The sequence below is a fragment of the Ailuropoda melanoleuca genome, chromosome 14 (assembly GCF_002007445.2).
Source record: "Ailuropoda melanoleuca isolate Jingjing chromosome 14, ASM200744v2, whole genome shotgun sequence".
Lineage (NCBI taxonomy): Eukaryota > Metazoa > Chordata > Mammalia > Carnivora > Ursidae > Ailuropoda > Ailuropoda melanoleuca.
Window position 1 is genome coordinate 31975920 of NC_048231.1, and position 21215 is coordinate 31997134.

Below are 21215 nucleotides of genomic sequence, written 5' to 3' on the forward strand. Positions count from 1 at the left end.
AGGCTCAGGACAAGAGAAAGGGCGTGTGGGACCGTGGGCAACAACCACTGCGGGACACAGAGGGGAGGGGAGACAAGGCTGAAGAAATTGGCTAGTGCCAGATCCCAAGTGCCTCACAATGCCAGACTCTGCATACTGTTACTGGCTTCCCCACAAATGGCTCTGATGTAAAGGAAACCTGTGTTCTCTTGGAACCCAAGGACAGCAACCTCTTCCCTGCCCATCTTGCAGTGTGGCTCAAATAAGAGAATGTGAATGGTAGAGAGCTGAAGAGCTATTAGGGTTCTGCTGTGGAGAAAAGTGGGAACACAAGCAAAGACCTACTGCTCCATCCACACTATCCAATGGGATGAGACGCACCCTACATGCATCCTCCAACCAGAGAATTAGGACAGCTATATTATGGCTAAAAACTCAGGATAACATGCTGGTTCTGACTACTTTTAATTGACGAAAACAAGCTGAACATACAAGAAGCCTATGAACACCGGAATACAGAAATATATAAGCTGCTGCATAGAATTCTTAACTCCAAAACAACACAAATGTGCATGAGGTCTCTCCTGCAATGGGGGCTGCATGGAAAAGGGAGATTTTTATAACTGGGGCTGATAGTCAAGTTAAAGGCAAAGTGGGAAGATTTTCCACATAACCAGAGAACACAGAACAATGTGCAGTTGCTAACAGACTGACCTGGAGGGCAGTTAATTTGCACTTGTACTCGGCTGCGGCTGTTCCTGCTGCTGCTCCTTGGGTGGCTGCTTCGTCTTCTTCTTCTTCTGTTTGGCGAGGTGGCTCAAAGCAGACTCACCATTTCTTGGGGTAGACATGAGCGTGGGCAGCTTGCCAGACTGAGTCGGATACTTCGTTTTCAGGTCCTCTTTGAACAACGGCTGGGAGAGTAAATGGCGCAGCTCCTTCTTCAGCACCTTCATCTGCTTTTGTCTCCTACGCTCTTCTTGTTGGTCAGTTTTTCTTCCTTAAGATGCAAAACAGACCATATTCACTATGATCTGTAGAAACTTTTTGTTTCCCTTGATGGATACTTGTGATGAAAAATGTTTTGGAACTCTTGAGGAATCAAGGCTCAAAAGTTCTCTATAGAAGCTAATATTGGCTAACTTCTAACTTAGTTGGGGAGGGATACTCAGGGCCATTACGTCTTTCATTTCTCAAAAAAAAAGCCTCTAAGTCAGGAATTAGCTCCACTTTATTCGTGGGCACTTGCCGAAGGTCACAGAACTAGCCAGAGATTAGAACCTCTAATCTGAGATTAGAATCCAAGGTTCCTGACCTGAAGATCAGTTTTCTTCCTACGACCCACCCACTTGCTACTTGCTAGCTGGGGTATGGTGACTTGACAGGTACAAAGCCCCCAGGAGACTGTGAACACCATCTGGCAGCCCAGCTCTCTTACGCCTCCCCACCAGCACTGTGACTGCACCTGTGTGGGTGGGGACAGACAAAGGGCCCCACACCAGCCAGTTCTCAGGAAGCAAAGCTCAAGCCCCAGGCCTGAGCTATCAGGAGGAACAGCTCATTGTCACCAAGCCCACTGGTTTGGTTCCCAACTTCCACGCTGGGCAGATTGCTTGTCAGCCTCTGATTTTGTTGGCTCTGGCACTAAGATGCCAACACCTCAGCTGGGCTGCCCACTTGTGGGATGGAAACACCGGACCAACTCTGATGTCGTCAGTTCTAGATTCGATTCTACCACTTCTTAGACTCAAGAGCTTTCCTAGAGCAGGGACCACACAGATTCATCACTGAATCCCTAGGCTCTTGCCCAGGTTCAGAGTAGGGACTCAGGAAAGGACTGGTAATGGAGCTATTTCCCTGCACAAACAGCTTCTCTTCTATAAGCCTCTACTTTCCATATGTAAAAGGATGATAATTCCTGCTCTGTTTATGTCATGAGACCATGGAAGTCAGATGAGATGATGACTGGTGTAGTAGGAACAATAATGATCATAATAACTTAAAATGTATCAAATCCTTTCTATTTGCCAGGCACTGATATAGGCACTTTATATCCATCAATTCAAGCCATCTTTGCAATAACCCCATGAGATAGGAACGTTACGACCTGCATCTCATAAATGACAACAGCCTAGGTACAAAAGAGAGGTTAAGAGGCTCGACCTGGTCACACAGCCAGTTAAGGGAATGGACCAGCACTGGCCACTGGCCGCAAAGCCTACCCCTGATGTCACTACCTTTCCACACGAAGGAGGCACCTGAAGGATCCTGACAAATAAGACAGAGGGAACAAACACCAAGGGTTGTAGGCTCGTCTGAGACTAAAGCCTGTCGACAAGAAGTAAAAGGCATCTTGCTGATTTTAACAAGACCCACGGTAGTTGAGACGTTCCAACAGGACAAAAGTTGAAGGAAATAACAAAAAATGCTAAACGTATTCCTCAAGTCCCATGCAGCCCGCTCACCCTTATACATCTCTTCTTCCAGCTCAATCTCAAGGGCAGCGGCTGCCTGTTCAATCCAAGAGTTGTGCAGACAAGCCTGGAAGTTCCGATACTCCGCTTTCTCAATCTGTCGAGCTAAATGGATTCGTTCCTGGGGGAAAGGAATACAGTGTTCATTTGACAGCGTTCAGGCCTCTAGGAAGCAAAGGCTCATGTAAGTTGTGTCTTTTAAAAAAAAAAGCTTGAGATCAGCTCCCATCAAAATGAATTTGTTCTGGTTCCTGATAAAAGCACAGAGGGCAATCATTACATGAGTACACAAATGAAATCACAAGAAACAGCTTTCTAAACAACAAACCTGAAGAGCCCCACCTGCTGGAAGCCCACCTTGGTTGGACTGCCAATCTACAGGTGTCCAAAGGGAACTCTTTTCCCCAGATGCCACAGATAGCTCCCATAGCTGAGCTGGAACCCTGACACACCCCAACAGCCCTGAGTTAGAGCCACACTGTGACTGATCAGAGGGACCACAAACTCACAGAACCACCTTCCCTCTCTACCATGTTGTTCCTGCCAAAAATATTTCAACTCTCCCGCTCAAGGGTGTTGGGGTCAGAACACAAGGAGAGGAAACATGGACAAAATGGAAGAGATCCTGTAGCGTGGGGAAAAGGAGCCATGGGAAGTGAGGGTACCTCCCAACTCTCCCTGCTAACGGGAATTCTCTGTCCTCTCCATCCTTCCAAGCTCATCTCCCATCATATTTTCCCACATGGCTAACACTCCTTTCATTGGAGCCAACAGTCCTTGAACTGTTCCATGCTTCTGCTCCCTCATTTCCTGGAATTCTACCTCCTCTCCACCTCTGCATATGCAAGAGGCTTGGAGGAAACCTCATCTCCTACCAATATAACCATAATGCCCACCAGTCCCGCAGTGCTCCACCTGTACCTGAACTTCAGCATTAGCTCAGCCTCTCTCACAAGCCAATGCACCTCAATGGGGGAAACCACACCTGGCTTTGGTACCTGACACACGGTGGCCCATAGTCAGCAGCACCTACTCCACTGAATGCTTGCTGAGTAAAATAAAACCCCAAAGGTAGAATTACTGGCATTTGCTTCAGGGATGTGACAAACCTTTAGTATCTGCCTCAGCAAGACAAGCTGACCTTACTTCCCTACAACCACTGGATGTCCAGGCAGCCACACTCACTGTCCTTGTCCAGTGGAGGGAGAAGGTGGTAGTGGAGGTTCCAGGGACGGGCAGTGAAGAAAGGGCTCAAGAAAAAAACTCCTCATGTTTTTGACCACTCACCTTTCTCCCTTCTACCACATACAGTGCCCCACTTCTTTTCTTTTCTTGTTTTTGTCTTTCTTCCTCTTCCTTCCTCCCTTTCTTTCTTTCTTAATGAATCTTCCTATTCAGCTGTTGGTAGAACTATTAGTTTCCAAGGGTCCTACTGCCAGAGCCTCACAGCAAGGTGAAGGCGCAACACGATTCCTTCCCTCATTAGTATGAGAGTTTTAATTTTTCTTTTTACCTTGACTGCATCCATGTACTTTGTCTGCACAGGAAACAGTGGGATGTCCTCATCTTTCTTGAGGGTTTTGTAAATCTTCTTAAAGTTGATCACATCCTCAGGCCCAATCAGCATCAGGCTGAGGCCTTCATTGGTGGCACGAGCTGTTCGACCACTTCGGTGGACATAGATCTCCGAGGTACGAGGGACCTGCCAGAGGAACCAGGAAGTCAACACGTTGTTATCACCAACCGCGTTCTTCCCCTCAGGGCCAACTTCCCCGAGCTGGGCACCCAGCCCTTTTCCCTTAGTCCTAATTCTTTAGCCCATTCACTGGGCAGCGTCTGCCCTCCCATGAGCCCTGCCCTGGTTTCAGACCCTGATGACCACTCAACGGAACAATGACAGTCACTTATTTCGTCTCGAGTGTTCTCCACTCCCCTTGACCCAGCCCAAAGCTGCCACTGCAATCTTCCTGAGTCAAAGGAAGATTCCTGACCGTAATTCCCACTCTAACTAAAGAAACTCCACTGATTCATTAACTCTACATGAATGATTGAACATGGTAATTACAACCAACATTTACTTAGTGATTACAATGGGCCAGGCAATTCCAAGCACTTTGCATATATCATCCCACTTATTCCTCACAAACAATAACATGAAATGCTTTCATGATTATCTATATTATAGATAAGGAAACTGACACACAGAGATGTTAAACAATTCCCCCTAGGTGGAGGACTAAATAGTGGAGCCAAGATTCAAACTGAAGCGGTCCAGCTGCAAAGCCTATGCTAACCCCTAGGCTCTACTGCTTCTACTATAATACATACTGGATATATTATCCACCGGTGTGGCATGGGTGCTGACAATCCCTCCCTCCCCTGCACCCACAGCACACACCACTACTTAAGAACATTCTTCTCCACTGAGCCCAAATTAACACTACCACTTCCAATGCAGCTCTAAGTACTTAACTGTTCATAAGGTGCTAGAAATGCAGTCTGTTGGCCATTTTTCACCTTCTTCTCCCAACATAAGCCCCCACTTGTAGCCAACTGTCCACTTCCACACTATCTCCTCCTTCCCTTCCACCTCTACATGCCCAGATCCTCCCCATCCTTAAATGCAAAGCATCTTTTAGAAATCCCTTCCCCACCTCCCAAACTAGAAGTTACCACTCTCTCCCGTTATATTTTGCAACTTTCTAATATCTTCTGCCTTGAATTATGGCTGTGACCATCTCATCTCCTTTAGTCGGTGTGCTACTTCTCAGGGGCTAGGACTATATTTTATCTGGGTATCTCCTCTTCCCCAAAGACTGATCCAGCCTCTTCCCCAAAAAGAGGAGAAAGAAAGATTTGCTACACTGAATTGGCACTCTGATTTTTTTAAAGATTTATTTATTTGAGAGAACAGAGAGAGACAGAGCGCGCAGGGGGTGGGGCAGAGGGAGAGAATCCTCAAGCAGACTCCCCACTGAGCTCGGAGCCCGAAACTGGGCTTGCTCTCATGACCCATGAGATCATGACCTGAGCTGAAACCAAGAGTTGGACGCCCAACTGACTGAGGCTCCCAGGTGCCCCTATAGCCTGAAAAATTTTTTAAAGCATGAGGGATTAGAAAGGAGAAATAACAATGCCAGAATAGCTAACACTTACTGAGTACTTAACACTGAGCCAGAGGTTTCATCAGCAAGAGCTCATTTAATTCTCATGGTAACCCTGCGGGTTAGGCAGCAACATCACTCCCAATTTACAAACAATGACACTGAAACCAGAGATGTTAAGTAACATGCCCAAAGCTAACTACCTATGAAGCAGGCCACAAGCATCTGAACCCTACAAGGGTGGCTCTGAAGCCTAAACTCCTAACCACCACTCTATGCTAGGATTTACTGGGTGCACGCACTAATATTAAGGTCAGTATCAACAGCAGCTCACACTTAGTAAGTGCTCAGGATATGCCCTTTGTCTTTCTAAACTCTTCACACATAATAACTTATTTTACCTTAATAAGAACTTGAAAAAGTAGACACTGTGATAACTTCCATTTAACAAATAAAAACACTGAGGCAGAAAGAGACTAAACAGCTTGCTCAAGGTTACACAGCTAGGGTTTAAGCCTAGGCAGGTCCTAACCACCACACTCTCCTACTTCTCTATAACAGGGTAACTAACCAATTTACATGCTACTATGCCCATTCCATGGAAGAAAATAAGACTCTAAACCTGCCAACATCAATTAGTTTGCCCAAATCAAAGAGAGAGGGGCTAAGTGATATCAGAAGTGCCAAGAGGTTTTCTGAGAATAAATCTCATGAGTGTTCCAAACATGGCAGCAGATAGTCAGCCACTAGATGCCAGTGATACTCTGCTGCATGAGGCCTTGGGATTAATAATTCTTCTCCCTCTATTTCCTCCCTCCCCAAACCTTTGGTTAAAAAATTCCCCATTCGATGCAATAAATTCCCTAATGCCCCTACCTGGTAATGGATGACATGCTGGACTTTAGGAATATCCAGGCCCCGAGCTGCCACATCTGTTGCCAGGAGAACACAACTGTGGTAGAGAGACAAAGCTCATTAATAATAACTAGTTGCTATCATTCATCAGATTTTTACCACCTGCTGAGTACGCTAGATGAAGTAACTGAGGCTCAGAGAGATTAACTTCCCAAAGCACAAACATGGCTATTCACTTGTGGAGCCGGGATCCAAAGCTGGGTCTCACTGACTACGATCAACAAGCCACACTCTGCAATAATAAAAGACCACCTCCAGTAAATTAGATGAGGCCATACATATTCTAGGTCAGTGACCTCATCTTCTATCACCCTCCCACTCACTTCCCTCCGGTCACAGAGACATCCTCGCTTTCTTTCCAATTTGCCAAACATGCTCTGGCCTCCAAGCCTCGGCACTTGCTACACTGTAGGCCTTACAAAGTCTTCCTCAGACATTCAGGTTTCCTTGCTTTGTCCACACTTTGCCGTTAACCCCTCCCTCTCAGGGAAACCTCCCTGACCCCACTTTGGCACAACTCTCTGCACAACTTTACTCCTCAGCACTCAGCACCACCTGACAAACTACATAGTTGCTTTTCAATTTTTGATCTCCCTTCACTGGAATGTAAACCCTGTAACAGCAAGGGCTTTGCATTACTCACTGTTCTATTAACCTAGAACAGTGCCTGGTTCACAGTAAGCACTCAATAATTTCATTGGGTAACGTTTCTTAATGTATGTGTAGTTCAAGGAAAAGTCAAAAGCACCTCATCTATGTCTTAAAAACTTAAGATTCTGGGCTCTTCAGAATCCCTGGCTCCCTGTAGTTCTGAGGTAGGGCTGCGGAATATGATGCAAATTAAAGCCTGTAAAATATTCAACCATTGCTCTTTTTCTATAAAGGGCCAGACCAAAAATTATTTTGGGCTTTGCAGGTGATAGCCTCTCTTGAAACTACTCAATTCTGCTATTACACTGCAAAAGTAGCCATAGACAATACATAAATGGGCCTTGCTGCCTTCCAATAAAACTACATGATTTAGCTCATGTGCCATAGTTTCCCAATCCCTGATCGAATTAAATGGAGAGGCCACTTTTAGGCACACAGACTTGAGGAATGGAATGTAGAAAGAAAGTGCCCACAGGTACCACCTGGCTGAGTATAGACAGGCCCATCGGGTGACCCACCTCAAAATACCCATAGACCCTAACTGACCAATAGGCTACTTACAACTAGGCAGTTACCAAAAAAAGGGAGAACATGGCCATACCTCCTCATCTTTCCCCTTTAAAAACAGCCCCATCCACTGCCTCATTGCAGACAGCCTCTCTATTGTCCTGCTTGCCCACTCCCCTGTGGTATATTCAATAAACTATCTCCTTTGTTTTGCCTCAGGTGAATTCTTTCAATGCCAGTGCCTTGGCTTTCACGTGATTGTTGCCCCACATTTGGGGGCCCCCATCCAATCAAGACACCCTACTTAGACAACACATAAACTGCTAACTTCTACCTAGCAACATTCCAAGGGAGGTAAACCAGACACTATTTCTAGAAACTAATCACTCCGTAATCTGACAAAACACCAGGCAAAAGTCAATCTACACTTGACCTCAACTTCTCAGGTCCTTATCCTGACAATATGCACACTGCTGCCTGAACATCAGTCTGGCCCCAAAGGAGATGCACAGTGACAGCATGGCAGGACAAAGCATGAACTCTGGGTCTGACCGGTTTGTCTGAGGCCCAGCTCTGTCACTTTCAGGATGAGAAACCTTGGGCAAGCTGATTAGCTTTTCTAGATGTTACTTTTATCAATCTACAAAATGAGAATAATGACAATAAATGATAAATGGTAATGAACATTTACCAAGTACATACCATGGGCTAGGCATTGTTCTAAATGCTTTATATGTATTCCCTTAATCTTCCCAACAACCCTCTCAATTACCTTCTATTATTATACTATTATGCTAATTATGAGAAAACTGAAACACACTTGAAGTAATTTGGCCAGCTACAAGTGGCACAGACAAGGTCTTAATCTCAAGCAGTCTGGATCCAGTCTGTGTTCTTAACCATGAATCTATTCTGCTTCTTCTCAAGGATGTTAGAATTGAAGGAATGTGATGATATATCTAAACTGCCAACAGGATACCTACTCTAGTTCTCCACAACAATAGGTATTAATGTCACCATTACTCATTATTAAGAAAGTTTCTGTTGGGCATTATCAGCAACCACATGCATTAGATGAGCGTAAGCCTGCTTCATGATGTGCAAAAAAGGGCTACCTTCTACTGATAAGGCCTCCATGTCAGAAGGTAGCTTCCCACCATCTCCCCACCATCCTGGCAACCTTGACCTAATGACTAGAACCTAGGCTCTGGGGTCAGCCCTGACTTACTCTTCTAGACGGGCAAACTGCTCCAGGTTTCTGAGCCTCTGCTTCTGGTGCATGCAGGCATGTAGGGTCAGTGGCATGATATCCAGGACTTTGAGGAGCCCAGAGAGGCGTTTGATGCAGGAGATACTGTTGGCAAACACTAAGGTGCGGCCTGGATACTGCATCAGGAAGTAGTACAGATATAAGTCTTTCTCATCGGTCTCACAATGAATCTTGGTCTCTGTCAGTGACTCCACTGTGGCTTCATTTCTGGTCAGGTCGATGACCTTGGGCTTGCCCCTCATTCCAATCTTCTGCACGAGGAGGTCAAGTTTGGCAGTTTTGTCAATTTTCTTAACGTGCTTCTTGTGAAGGATTCGAGCAGGAGCCTGATGTACCAGGGTCAGTGTGGCAGAAAAAATAAGCGTCTGTCTCTTTGGGTTGTACTGGGAGTCACTGAGCATCTCCAGCAACTGTGAGAGCTCAGCAAAGTGGCCTTTCTCAACCATCCGATCAGCCTCATCGACCACCAGGCACCTGCAGATCCAGAGAAACCCACGTAACCTGAGGAGTCATTTATATAGCACACTCAACTACCATCTCTACCCTCAACACAGACATACACACACACACATCACCATCAGGACTCGATCCCCCTCATGCATGGTTCTCTAAAGGCCAACGTCTGGCTGGTACCACACCATGGCCCTTAGTGATAGGGAGAAGGTAGTGCATTCGCTACTATGCTACCTCAGGCCCACAACAGAAAAGGGAGTGAAAGAGAAGGGGGAGATACTGTCACTTACCTGAGCTGCCTAAGGTTGCTCAAATGAGGATGCTTTTCTTTAATTAGCTCCCACAGCCGGCCCGGAGTGGCAACCACAATCTCTGGCTGGCGGTTTAGCATCCTCTGCTGTTTCTGCGCAGACATTCCACCAACCAAAATAGCAGTTTTAATTCCTATGGTACACAAAATAGAAAAGAACCTGTTAATCAGTCTGGCTGAATATTTTATGCCATGACTGACACAGGTGTCCCAGATTAGCCCAAGCAATCAATCACCAGGACAGCTCCCCTCTCTATTTGGGGCGGGGGGGCGCTAAAAGAGTGGGCCTGGCCTGACTCTTGGTGCCACTCCTAGAAGGAACATCAAGACTTCTATGATCTGGGCCTTGCCTATTTCCCCAACCTCATTTCTTTCTACTCCCTCCCCTTTATCAACAACAGAAGAGCTGGATTTGAACCCAGGCATGTTTACATCCAAAGTTCCAGGAAAACTGAGCAGTAGTGCACCACAATGCTGGGAATGAGGTCACTCTGCAGCTGTGACATACCTCCCTAGAAAGCCCTGCCCATCCCCCTCAATTAGAATTACTATGAACCTCCTCTAATGCCTACTGTGTGATCTGATCTCTGGTGGAGGACTTCTCAAGGTATCCAATGTGGAAAGAAAACACAGGATCAGGTAGGCAAAGTGCTTAGTGAAGTGCCTGGAACACAGTAGGAGCTCGGTAAGTAACTGTTGCTTTTATTACAAAGTTAAAATTCTCACTGTGCAGCCCTTCCCGAAAGGAATTCCCTGAGAGAATAAGTTCTAGTGCCCTAAGGCAAAGGCTGGCAAACTTTTCCTTGAAGGGTCAATAGTAAGCATTTTGGCCTTGTGAGCTAAATCTGTCACAAATACTAACTTCATTCTACCTTGCTAGTGCAAAAGCAGCCATAGACACTATGTAAACAAATGGGTGTGGCTGCACTTTATTCACAGAAAGAGGTACTCTGCCAATCCCTGCCTTAAGCATCCACCATATCCGATAAATTGACTAATTTCCTATGCATCTAGAGTGGCATTAGCTATGCGTCATCCTTGGGAGAATTCAGAAAGTGTCACTCAAACATTTTTCTGTAAGGCTTAATTCTCTGGCAGGTGAGAGATTTCCCCTAAAGGGCAGGAGCCACAGCTCGTTCACCTTTGCCACCCCAGCATCTAGGATCCTCTCAGGAAGTACTTCTTAAATGGAATTAAACCTTACCTGTAAACTTGGCCACAGCATCGATGTGCTGCTTTACCTGGACTGCGAGCTCCCTAGTGGGAGTCAGAACCAGCCCAAGCAGAGGGCGCTTTGGATGTGCTTTACAGGTGGCGATTTTGCCACCCAACTCCTCCTTCAACTTTCCAGTTTCCTCTTCATCAAGCTTTTCCTCTTTGTCTTCATCCTGTTTGGGGATGGCCTTCTCCCTGATCAGAGAAGAAGGTCCTTCACCAGCATCATCATCACAGAAGGGCAGCACCTGGTCTGAGACAGCAGCTCCAGTCTTGACATTGCTGGGTGGTGCTCCAGTCTTCACTCCAGCTTCACTGGGCAGGACTTCGCCCTCAGTTCCAATCTCATCAGGCAAAACACCAGACTCAGTTTCAGCCTCGGTTCTGGTCTCACCAGGTAATGCTCCTGTGCTACTTAGAGCTGGAGTAGGCTTCTTCACCTGCCACTGCAGTACTGCATGGATCATTGGAATGGCAAAGGCAAGAGTTTTTCCACTTCCTTTAAAGTAAAACAAAAAACAAAAACAGTGTGATCAATAAATACACATACTTTTTGTCTGGGCTTCTTTTTTTTACACAGAATAAGGGACCCTGATAGCCAAGTGCTACCCTGAACAGCCCAAAGCTCCTCAACTCAGCATGGTTCCCCAAGAGCACTGCAACCAGAGGGCATCTGTAATTAAAAGCCTGAGAAAAAGTCTAGCAGACTAGCAGTGAGGCCTGCTAGTCTCCTAATGCTACACACAAGTCCAAGTGCTGAAAATCTAAACAGACAAGTTTTGTGTGTTTTGTCATTGTTGTGAAGAAACACCACCACATTAGGGTATGGGGGATAGAAATCTATATATAGTTTCCTAAGACCTTTGGCGGAGAAGATGGGAGTAGAAGACAATTTTCTTAGTTTTTGAGAAAACTTAAAATTAGCACACTTTTATCTATGCTTGGACATTTTCAAACTGATCTTTGAATATAAATGAAGTCTGGGTGGTTAATACAAACAAACAAGACAGCTCAAGTTGAGAATTTAAAGTAGTTCCAAAGTTAAAATGCCCCCAGCAAAAGCAAATAAATGATCTCTGGAGGGAAAAACCTTTATCACAGGCCTCAAAGAATTCTCACAAGGGGCACGTGGGTGGCTCAGTCGTTGAGCGTTTGACTCTTAGTTTTGGCTTGGGTCATGATCTCACAGTCGTGGGACTGAGCCCCAAGTCAGGCTCTGCGCTCAGCACAGGGTCAGCTCAAGGGATTCTCTCTCCCTCTGCTTTTCCCCCAACTTGATCTCTCACTCTCTCTCAAATAAATAAATCTATTAAAAAGAATTTTCACAAATAATTTTCAAAGGAAAATGAGCAGCTCTCAGTAAAAAAATAACCCACAAGAAAACAAGGCACAATAAGCAAGAATTATAAGAAAAAAAGAGAGCAAAACAGATCCTTAAAACTTTAGATAAAACAGCACGTTTCATCAGAAACCATCAAAGCTAGAAGACAGTATTACATCTTTATTTGAAGATCTGAAAGAAAAAAAAATAAAATCAGACAACCTAGAACTCTCTACACAGCAAAAATTCCTTTCAAAACAAACGCAAAATAAAGACATTCAGGCACACAAAAGCTGAATAATTTATCATTAGCAACCGTGAACTACAATAAGTACTAAAGGGAGTCTTTCAAGCAGAAGATGCTACTGGATGAAATTCCGGATCTGTACAAAAGAAGAGTACCAGAAACAGTAATGGGAACTGGGTAAGTATGAAAGATGTCTTTTTCTTATTTAAACTTATTATTTAAGTGTAAACTTAAAATTATTAAACATAAAAATATATTTTGGATTTCTAACACATACAAAGTGTAAAACAAAAAGTACAATGTAAAGGAGAAAGGGAAATATATAGTCTTATAAGGTTCTTGTACTATATATAAAATAGGATATTATTACTTGAAGACAAACTATGACTTATAGATATACTATGAACCCAAAAGCAACCACTAGAAGACGTTAACAGTTACAGCTAATAAGATCAATAAAGGATATAAAATGCCATCACAAAAAATAATCAGTCCAAAAGAAGCTAAAAGGAAAAAGGGTACAGCAAACAGCAAAATAAGATTACAACTTAACCAATATCACATTAAATGTAAATGACCTCAACAAATGAAAGACAGACTGTCACAATGATTAAACAGCAACACCCAACACCTGCTCTCTACAAGAATGCCATTTTATTTGTTTTCTTACAAGCCTCGGTTTATTATAAAGCACATGATAAATGATACAGATGAAAAGCCAGATGAAGAGGTACATAAGGCAAGGTCTGGAAGGGTTCCAAGGGCTTCCATCCCTGTGAATCTGGGGGTGCACCACCCTCCCAGCACAAGGATGGGTTCACCAACTTAGAAGCTCCAAGAAACCAGAAATAAATACAATGACGTCAGTACGTTGAAAGTATAAGTATGAGGGGCACCTGGCTGGCTCAGTTGATAGAGCATGTGTCTCTTGATCTCGGGGTTGTAAATCTGAGCCCCACATTGGGTGTAGAGATTACTTTAAAATAATCTTTAAAAAAAATACAAGTATGCAAAACACACCATGCAAACATTAATCAAAACAAAGCTGGAAAAGGTACATTAATATCAGACTGAGAAGATTTTAGAAAAAAGGATACTTTGGGGATACAGAGGGCCATTTCAAAATGAAAGGAATAAATTCATTTAGAAGGTACAACAGTCCTAAACATTTATACACCTAAATATAACAGAGCTTTAAAACAGAGGGAACAAAAACTAATAGAACTTCAAAGAAACCTATCACTCAAGAAAAAATAAGTAACGCAAATATTCCTAATACATTAAAGCAATTAAATCTAGTTAAAACCCATCCTACAAAGTAAAGTGCAGGCAAAGATGAAGTCTACCAAATATTTAAGGAAGAAAAAAAAAATACCAATCCTATACAAATTCTTTCAGAAAACTGGAAAGAATACTTCAAAAGTCATTCCAAGGCCTCCATTACTGATTCCAAAACCAAAGACATTACTAGAGAACAAACCAATATCCCATGAACAGAAATTTAAAAATTATCAACAAAATTCTAGCAAATCCAATCCAATATATAAATGGAATAATAACACTGTGACCAAATTTGGTTTATCCCAGGAATGTAAGTTTAGTTTAGCATTTGAAAATCAGTGTAATTCACCACTGTCAACAGACTCAAACTGGAAAAACGCTTATCTTAATAAACGCAGAAAGAGCGTTTCAAAAAACCACCATTACTGATAAAAATGTTCAGCAAACTAGGAACTGAAGAGAATTTTCTCAATCTGATAAAGGGCCACCTACGAAAAATCTAGACCTAACATCATACTTAATGATGAAAGAATGACTACTGTTCCCCAAAGATCAGGAACAAAACAACGGTGCCCACTCTACCACTTCAATTCAAAATTGTACTGGAGGTTTTATTGTCATAAGACAAAAATAAACAAAAGGCATCTAGACTGGATGATAACTATAGAAAATCTGATGTAATCTTCAAGAAACTACCTGATGGGGGGGTGCCTGGTGGCTCAATCAGTTAAACATCTGACTCTCGATTTTGGTGTGGGTCATGATCTCAGAGTCGTGAGATCGAGACCTGTGTTGGGCTCTATGCTCAGCACAGAGTCTGTTTGGAATTGTCTCTTCCTCTCCCCCTCCCCCTGCTCACACTCTTTCTTTCTCTCTCTCTGTCTGTAAAATAAATGAATAAAATCTTAAAAAAAAAAAAAAAGAAAAAGAAAAAACTACTTGATGGTACCAAGTTGCAGCCCACAGGCCAACACACAAAGCCATCATATCACTCTTCGTTAGCAACAATCTGAAATAGAAAAATTTAAGCCATTTACAATAGCATCAAAAATATTTAAGGACAAATCTAATAACAGACGTGCATACACTAAAAACTACAAAACATTGCTAAAAAAAAGAATTAAAGGCCTAAAAAACTGGAGATATACTACATTCATGGGAATATTCTATATTGTCCAGATGTCATTTGTCCTCAGTTTGCTTTATAATCAATGGAATCTCAATCCAAATACCAGCTGGCTTTTTGCAGGAATTGACAAGTTGATTTTAAAATTCAAATGGAAATGCAAAGGGCCTAGAAAAGCCAAAATAACTTTTAAAAAGAACAAAGAGGACTTACACTACCTGATTTAAAACTTATTCTAAAGCTGCTATATCCAAGATAGTGAAGTTCTTTTTTTTTTTTTTTTTTAAAGATTTTATTTATTTATTTGACAGAGATAGAGACAGCCAGCGAGAGAGGGAACACAAGCAGGGGGAGTAGGAGAGGAAGAAGCAGGCTGACAGCGGAGGAGCCTGACGTGGGGCTCGATCCCACAACGCCGGGATCACGCCCTGAGCCGAAGGCAGACGCTTAACCGCTGTGCCACCCAGGCGCCCCGAAGATAGTGAAGTTCTGATATAAAAAGACAGACCAGATCAATGGGGGGAAAAAACACTCTAGAAATAGACCCACACCTATATAGTCACTGATTTTCAAAAAAACATATAAAGGCAATTCGGTGCAGAAAGGACAGTTTTTCTTTTTTTCTTTTCTTTTTTTTTTTTTTTTTAAGATTTTATTTATTCATTTGACAGAGAGACAGCTAGCGAGAGAGGGAACACAGCAGGGGGAGTGGGAGAGGAAGAAGCAGGCTCCCAGGGGACAAGTCTGATGCGGGGCTTGATCCCAGAATGCCAGGAGCAAGCCCTGAGCCAAAGGCAGACGCTTCATGACTGAGCCACCCAGGCACCCCAAAAGGACGATTTTTCAACACACGGTGCTGGATATCCATGATGCAGGGGGAAAAAAAGGAACTCTGATCCACACCTCTCTATAAACAAAAGTTAACACAATAAAGATCACAGAGCAAAACATAAAACCTAAAACTAATAACACTTCTGGAAGAAAACACTAGAGAAAATCTTTGTGATCTCGGGTTAGGCAAAGGATTGTATAAAATAAGCACATTCGTAAAAAGGAAAGCGATAATCTGAACTTCAAAATAACAAACTTCTGATCTTTTGAAAGACACTGTAAAGAGAATGAAAAGACAAGCCACAGACTGGGAAAAAAAATCATAAACCACGTATCTGACAAAGGGGGTATAGCCAGAATATATAATGAATTCAGCAACAGGAAAACAACCACCCAATTAAAAAATGGGCAAGAGAATTGAAAAGACACCATCAAAGAATATACAAATAGGCACTTAAAAAGATGCTCAACAAGTCACTAGGAAGATATCAATTAAAGCCNGGTCAAGGTTTAAAAAAACAAGGAAACCATGCTAAAATTTTAAAAGTCTAAATAAAATTAAAGACTGAACATACCAAGTACTGGCAGGGACAGGGACCAATTCAAACTCGAACTGGGTGGGCATGTGAAATGGTATAATCACTTCAGAAAAATCCTAAAAAGTTTCATTTACCTTAAGACCTAGCTATTCCACAGGTATTTACCAAACAGAAATTAAAGCATATACCCATACAAAGACTGACANGGGAGAAGGAAAGGGAGAGAGAATATTAAGCAGATTCTGCTGAGTGAAGAACCTGACATGGGGATAAATCTCAGGACCCTGAGATTATGACCTGAGCCCAAAACCAAGAATTAGAGGCTTAACCGACTGAGCCACCAGATGCCCCTATTTATGATAGACAGTTTTATTTGTATAGCCAAAAACTATAAAGAACAAAAATATCCACCGACAGATGGATAAACTGTGCTATATCCATACACCAGAATATTACTCATCAAAAAGGAATGAACTACTGGTACTTGCAATAACATGGCTGAATCTCACAGTATGCTGAGTGAAAGCGCTGAACACCCCCCCCCCAAAAGTACAGTGTATGATTCCATTATATAAAACTCTGGAAAATACAGATTAATCATAGTGATCGAAAAAGCGTATCAGAGGTTGCCTTGGGGGTGAACAAGGAGCCGGGCCCAGGAGAGATTACAAAAAGGGCCCCAAAACATCTTTTGGGGGTGATGGAAATGTGCATTATCTGTATGGGCAACAGTTTGCCCACAGCCCCAAAAGTCTTTGACAATCTTGGACCTGCAGATTCACAGCATTCCACAGGGATAGCCCGACAGGAGCTGTGGTATGAATCCAACTGTCAGGCTCTAGCCATAGTGGCTCACACAACCTTGCCTCTGCTTCCAAAAACCCACTTCTAGGCCTCTGCACAAACCAAAGCAATGTAGCAGAATGCTTAATAGCACACAGACCTACTCTAGAATCCAGGCACTACCACTTTTCAGCTGTGGTTTCAGGGATACTGTCTCCTGTGAGCCTGTGTTTCCTCATCAGTAAGATGAGAATAATAATGCAACCTATCTTAGAGTGATTCTGAGAACTGAGTTTATCAATATGATGTATTTAACACAGTGCATGATACATTTTAAATGCTAAGAAAATGTTATATTACTTCCATTCCCGAAGCTTCTTCACTCTTCCATCTATGTGACTCTTCCACACGACCTCACCCATACTTTCCTGACCACCCTTTCCAGAAACCCAAGGCACAAAGTGTCTAGATGAGCTAGTTCTATGCCATACAATATAACAGTCACTAGCCACGTGTGGATGGCTATCAAGCACTTAAAATGTGGTTACTCTAAATTGATGTGCTACAAGTTCAAAAAACATGTCAGATTTTGAAAACTTAGTATAAAAATAATAATGTAAAATATCTCAATAATTTTACATTAATTACATACTGAAATTTTTATATAATTGATTAAATACATCATTAAAATTAAATTTCACCTGTTCTTTTTACCTTTTTAAAATATGCCTCCTAGAAAACTAGAAATCCCTATGTGGCTCACATTATATATATATTTCTATTGGTTACTGCTGGTCCGGTTGGATTTTAGTACCAGGCAGTACAAGCTCCTCCCTCCAATCAGTAACTTAATCTATTGAGGTCAAGTCAACGTGTCATTGCTTGACAAAGTCTTAGATGGTCCAGGGAATGAGAGAACTTTAAATAATACCTAGTCCCAACAGTCACCTCATGCCAACATCTACCTACAAAATCCACCTAATGGTTATCTACCACAAACTCAAATCCTTCCAATAATGATAACCTCACCAATTCCCAAAGCAGCTCTTTTTGGACAACTCTTGAGAATTAGACACTTATTCCTTATACTAATGAAGATTTACCTCTCTAGAGGGTTGATCTTAGCCCTACTTTACCCCTCTGAGCCATTTAGGAAGGCTCAAGAATAGGAAAAAACTATTTGCAAATCACTTGCAGTGTACTGTGTAAACTTTACTGTGGCATTTACATTTAACCCACAAAGGGGGGGGGAGTACTAGGTACTGGTGTTACTCCATTTTATAACAGGACCTATAGCAGTCAGAGAGATAAAGCGACCTGTCCAGGATACCAATCAGAAAGTGGCAGATTTCAACCCAGAGCTGGCTGACTTCTAAACACCTTCATTCAACACTGCTTCTGTGGTTAGGTCCCCAAATTCCCCTCTCCCCAAGCCATCCAACCTGCTAGCAGCCACAAGGTCAACCCAAAAGCAATCTTACCCTGGCCAGCTAAGGATGCCCTTACCTGTCTCAGCAGCCCCAAGGATGTCCAGTTTGTCACGGATGGCAGGTGCCAAGGTCAGAGCTTGGATTGGTGTGGGTGCAGAGAAGCCTAGAAAGCTGAGTGCTCGGAGAACTGGCTTGGGTACAAACAGATCTTTCCAAGCCGTTACATCTGCCTTCTGGTCCTGCATTTCAGGCATCCATGTCTTTGCTTTTTTGGGCACCTTTGGAGTAGTACCCTGGGAAGGCTCCAATTTTTTTTTCCCTTTCTTTTTTTTCTTTTTTGGAACAGTCTGAGCTGAGCTTTCTGATACCATCTCCTCTACCTGTGGATCAGGACAAACTGTGCCATCTTCCTGGGGCTCTGGCTCAGTATCTTTGACTTCAAACTCTTTCTGGGCACTGATTCCTTCAGTTTCCATGTCTTTGTTCTTCTTGAACTTCATCTTTTTCTTTGATGAGCTGGACTCTCCTTCTTCCTTTCCTGAAACAGCTTGTGCCTTTCTCTTCTTGGGCTCCTCTTTTGAAAAGAGACTGGAGGAATTCTTGGCAGGGGAGACCAACTGGTAATCTGTCAGTTCCTCAAAGCAAACCAAGTCATCCATCTGCCCATCTGCAAATATATTTGGGTCAATCTCCACCTGCTTCCACTTTCCCACAACTTTGATTCCTTTTGTCTGAAATTTGCCATAGCTTGATGGCTTTGGCTTTGTTTTTGTCTCCTTCAACTTCATGATTGCTGAAAAGAAAAGGAGACCAGTGTTCCATTAGATTGGCAACTGAAGAGCGTAGGGTTCTGAGGCAACAAATATTTTCTAAACAGCCTACAGAGTACCAGGCTCTGCAAAGAAGTGAGAACACAGGAGATAGAGAAGATCAAAGAGGAGAAGAAATATACCAACAGAGTAGGCAGCTTGACCTGGAACAGAGGGTACACAGGAGATGGAGGAGCACAGACACATGAGCTAGACCTGGTTTGGATTCCAGACCCAGTACTTACTGCTTGTGTGCCCCTGGACAGTGATGTTTAATCCTCCCTAAACCTCAGTGCTCTCATCTTTTAAATAAGGGAGAGGGGCCCAATAATATCTAAGTCACAAAATGTTTCATGCAAACAAATAAAATTAAGTAAAGCATGGAGAATAAAGCCTGCCACACCCAAGTCATTTAGAAGGCCGAATTAAGAATGTGCAGGGGTTGCATGGCGCGGGGGGGGTGGGGGGAGACTAGGAGGCCAGCTTTACTGTAGGGCTCAAGCCTTGCCCCAAGAAGGCAAATGCCTATCACACCATTTTGGCCTTTGCCCATCCAGCTTTTTCGTTACATTTTATGTGATTTAAAACACATTTCCACAGAGGCCGCTTGAGTAGCACTCCACCTACAAAGACCAAGAAATATAACAGGTCCTGGAAGAAAGCACAAAGGTAAACCGTAGTACGAATCCGGACCGGCTCCGGGTCTATGGCGGACGTCTCATCTCTGTGAACCTCAGTCTCCTCGCCTGTAAAATAGGGATGATGACGGTATCTGTCTCAGGGGGTCGTTACACCGACATAAAAAGGTGACGCACGTCAGAACCCGCTGAGCATGGCGCCTCGGCGGCTCGGCACGTCAGCGCGCAAGGAGGCTTCACCCACCGCTCCAGATCCGCCACGACCGCAAACCACCTGGTTTCCACCGCGGCGGGAGTGGTCAGGCACGGGGGGCGAGGGGCCCGGCCCCGCCTCGACTCGGGCACAACGCGCGCACGACGCGAGAGACCGACCCTGACGGGCCTGGACTCCCACAACAGGGGTCCCCGGCGCGGGGCCAGAGGCCGCCCTCTCTGGACCCGAGAACTCAGGCCAGTGCCCAGGAAAGGCCCACGACACGAGTCCCGGGGGCTTGCCCCAGCCCCGCTCGGGATACGGGACTCACCGCGTGGAGACGCCGTCGCGGCTCCGTCACACGCCGGCCAACGGCCGCACACTCCTCCACCGCGGTCTCTCAGCTGCAGCGCCGACCGCAGTTCCGGGGCGGGACTAGCACACACGCACGCGCAAGCCCTGAGACAGGAAGTCCCGCCCCCATCTAGGCGCCGCCGCGTGATTCGCTGCCGCTGCGACGGATGACAGGTTTCTGCAGAGCTGGTGCAAAGAGTGGTGAAAGGGAGCGTGGGTGAGGCTGCGCCGGTGGTACTCCCCCTCGCCGGGCTTAGGGAGCAGGTAGGTGGAGCAGGTGAGTCGGCGGTGCAGCATCTGGCTCAGTGCCAGCTGGCGCACCGGAACGTGTTTTCTTCTGTTCTTGGTCTAGTTGTAGTAGTGGCTGTCCGCGAATAAAGTACCTACTGTGTGCCTGGAGCCTTGCAAACGTTTTAGCATCTCATTTACAACCCAACCAGCCTGTAGCAGGGGTGCTGTTTTCTCTGTTTTTTTCATGCCTTAGCTATTGCTCACTGATGGTTGGCTATGTCCGTCTGACTCCAAAGCTCATGCTTTAATTGCCGAGCTGAACTGTCTCTTTTGTTATATGCAGAGAGATCAGCTTCACAGTAGACAGTCACCTTTTCGATGTGGGCATCACTACACCATCTGAGAAAATTTTCCCATATGCTGTCTCTGGCTAGTGACCTTGACAAGTCCTAAAGGAATTCATAAAGTTTAGGTCAAGTGAGCCTCCCCACCCTGTCTTGGAGCCACCATGGGACAGAACTTATTTCTGGAGGAAACTTGCCAGCGTATCCCCA

At 44.1% G+C, this 21215-nt stretch overlaps 1 protein-coding gene across 1 annotated transcript; it reads right to left on the reverse strand.

Moving 5' to 3' along the window:
• Window positions 1–427: 427 nt before the first annotated feature.
• Window positions 428–20522, reverse strand: DDX24 (DEAD-box helicase 24). The gene is made up of 9 exons (XM_011230931.3): window positions 20408–20522; window positions 18513–19229; window positions 10868–11377; window positions 9644–9797; window positions 8859–9374; window positions 6434–6509; window positions 3967–4155; window positions 2445–2574; window positions 428–979 (listed from the first exon to the last, which is right to left on the reverse strand). The coding sequence occupies exons 2-9, from the start codon at window positions 19222–19224 to the stop codon at window positions 705–707; spliced, it is 2562 nt and encodes an 853-aa protein (XP_011229233.1). The 5' UTR covers window positions 19225–19229; window positions 20408–20522; the 3' UTR covers window positions 428–704.
• Between the last annotated feature and the right edge of the window lie 693 nt (window positions 20523–21215).

Coding starts and splice junctions, on each gene's coding strand:
- DDX24 (XM_011230931.3), bottom strand. CDS start 19,224: ATGAAGTTGAAGGAGACAAAAACAAAGCCAAAGCCATCAAGCTATGGC. Junction 11,378..18,512: donor CCTTGGGGCTGCTGAGACAG/GTAAGGGCATCC, acceptor TTTACTTTAAAG/GAAGTGGAAAAACTCTTGCC. Junction 9,375..9,643: donor AGCAACCTTAGGCAGCTCAG/GTAAGTGACAGT, acceptor CTGGATCTGCAG/GTGCCTGGTGGTCGATGAGG.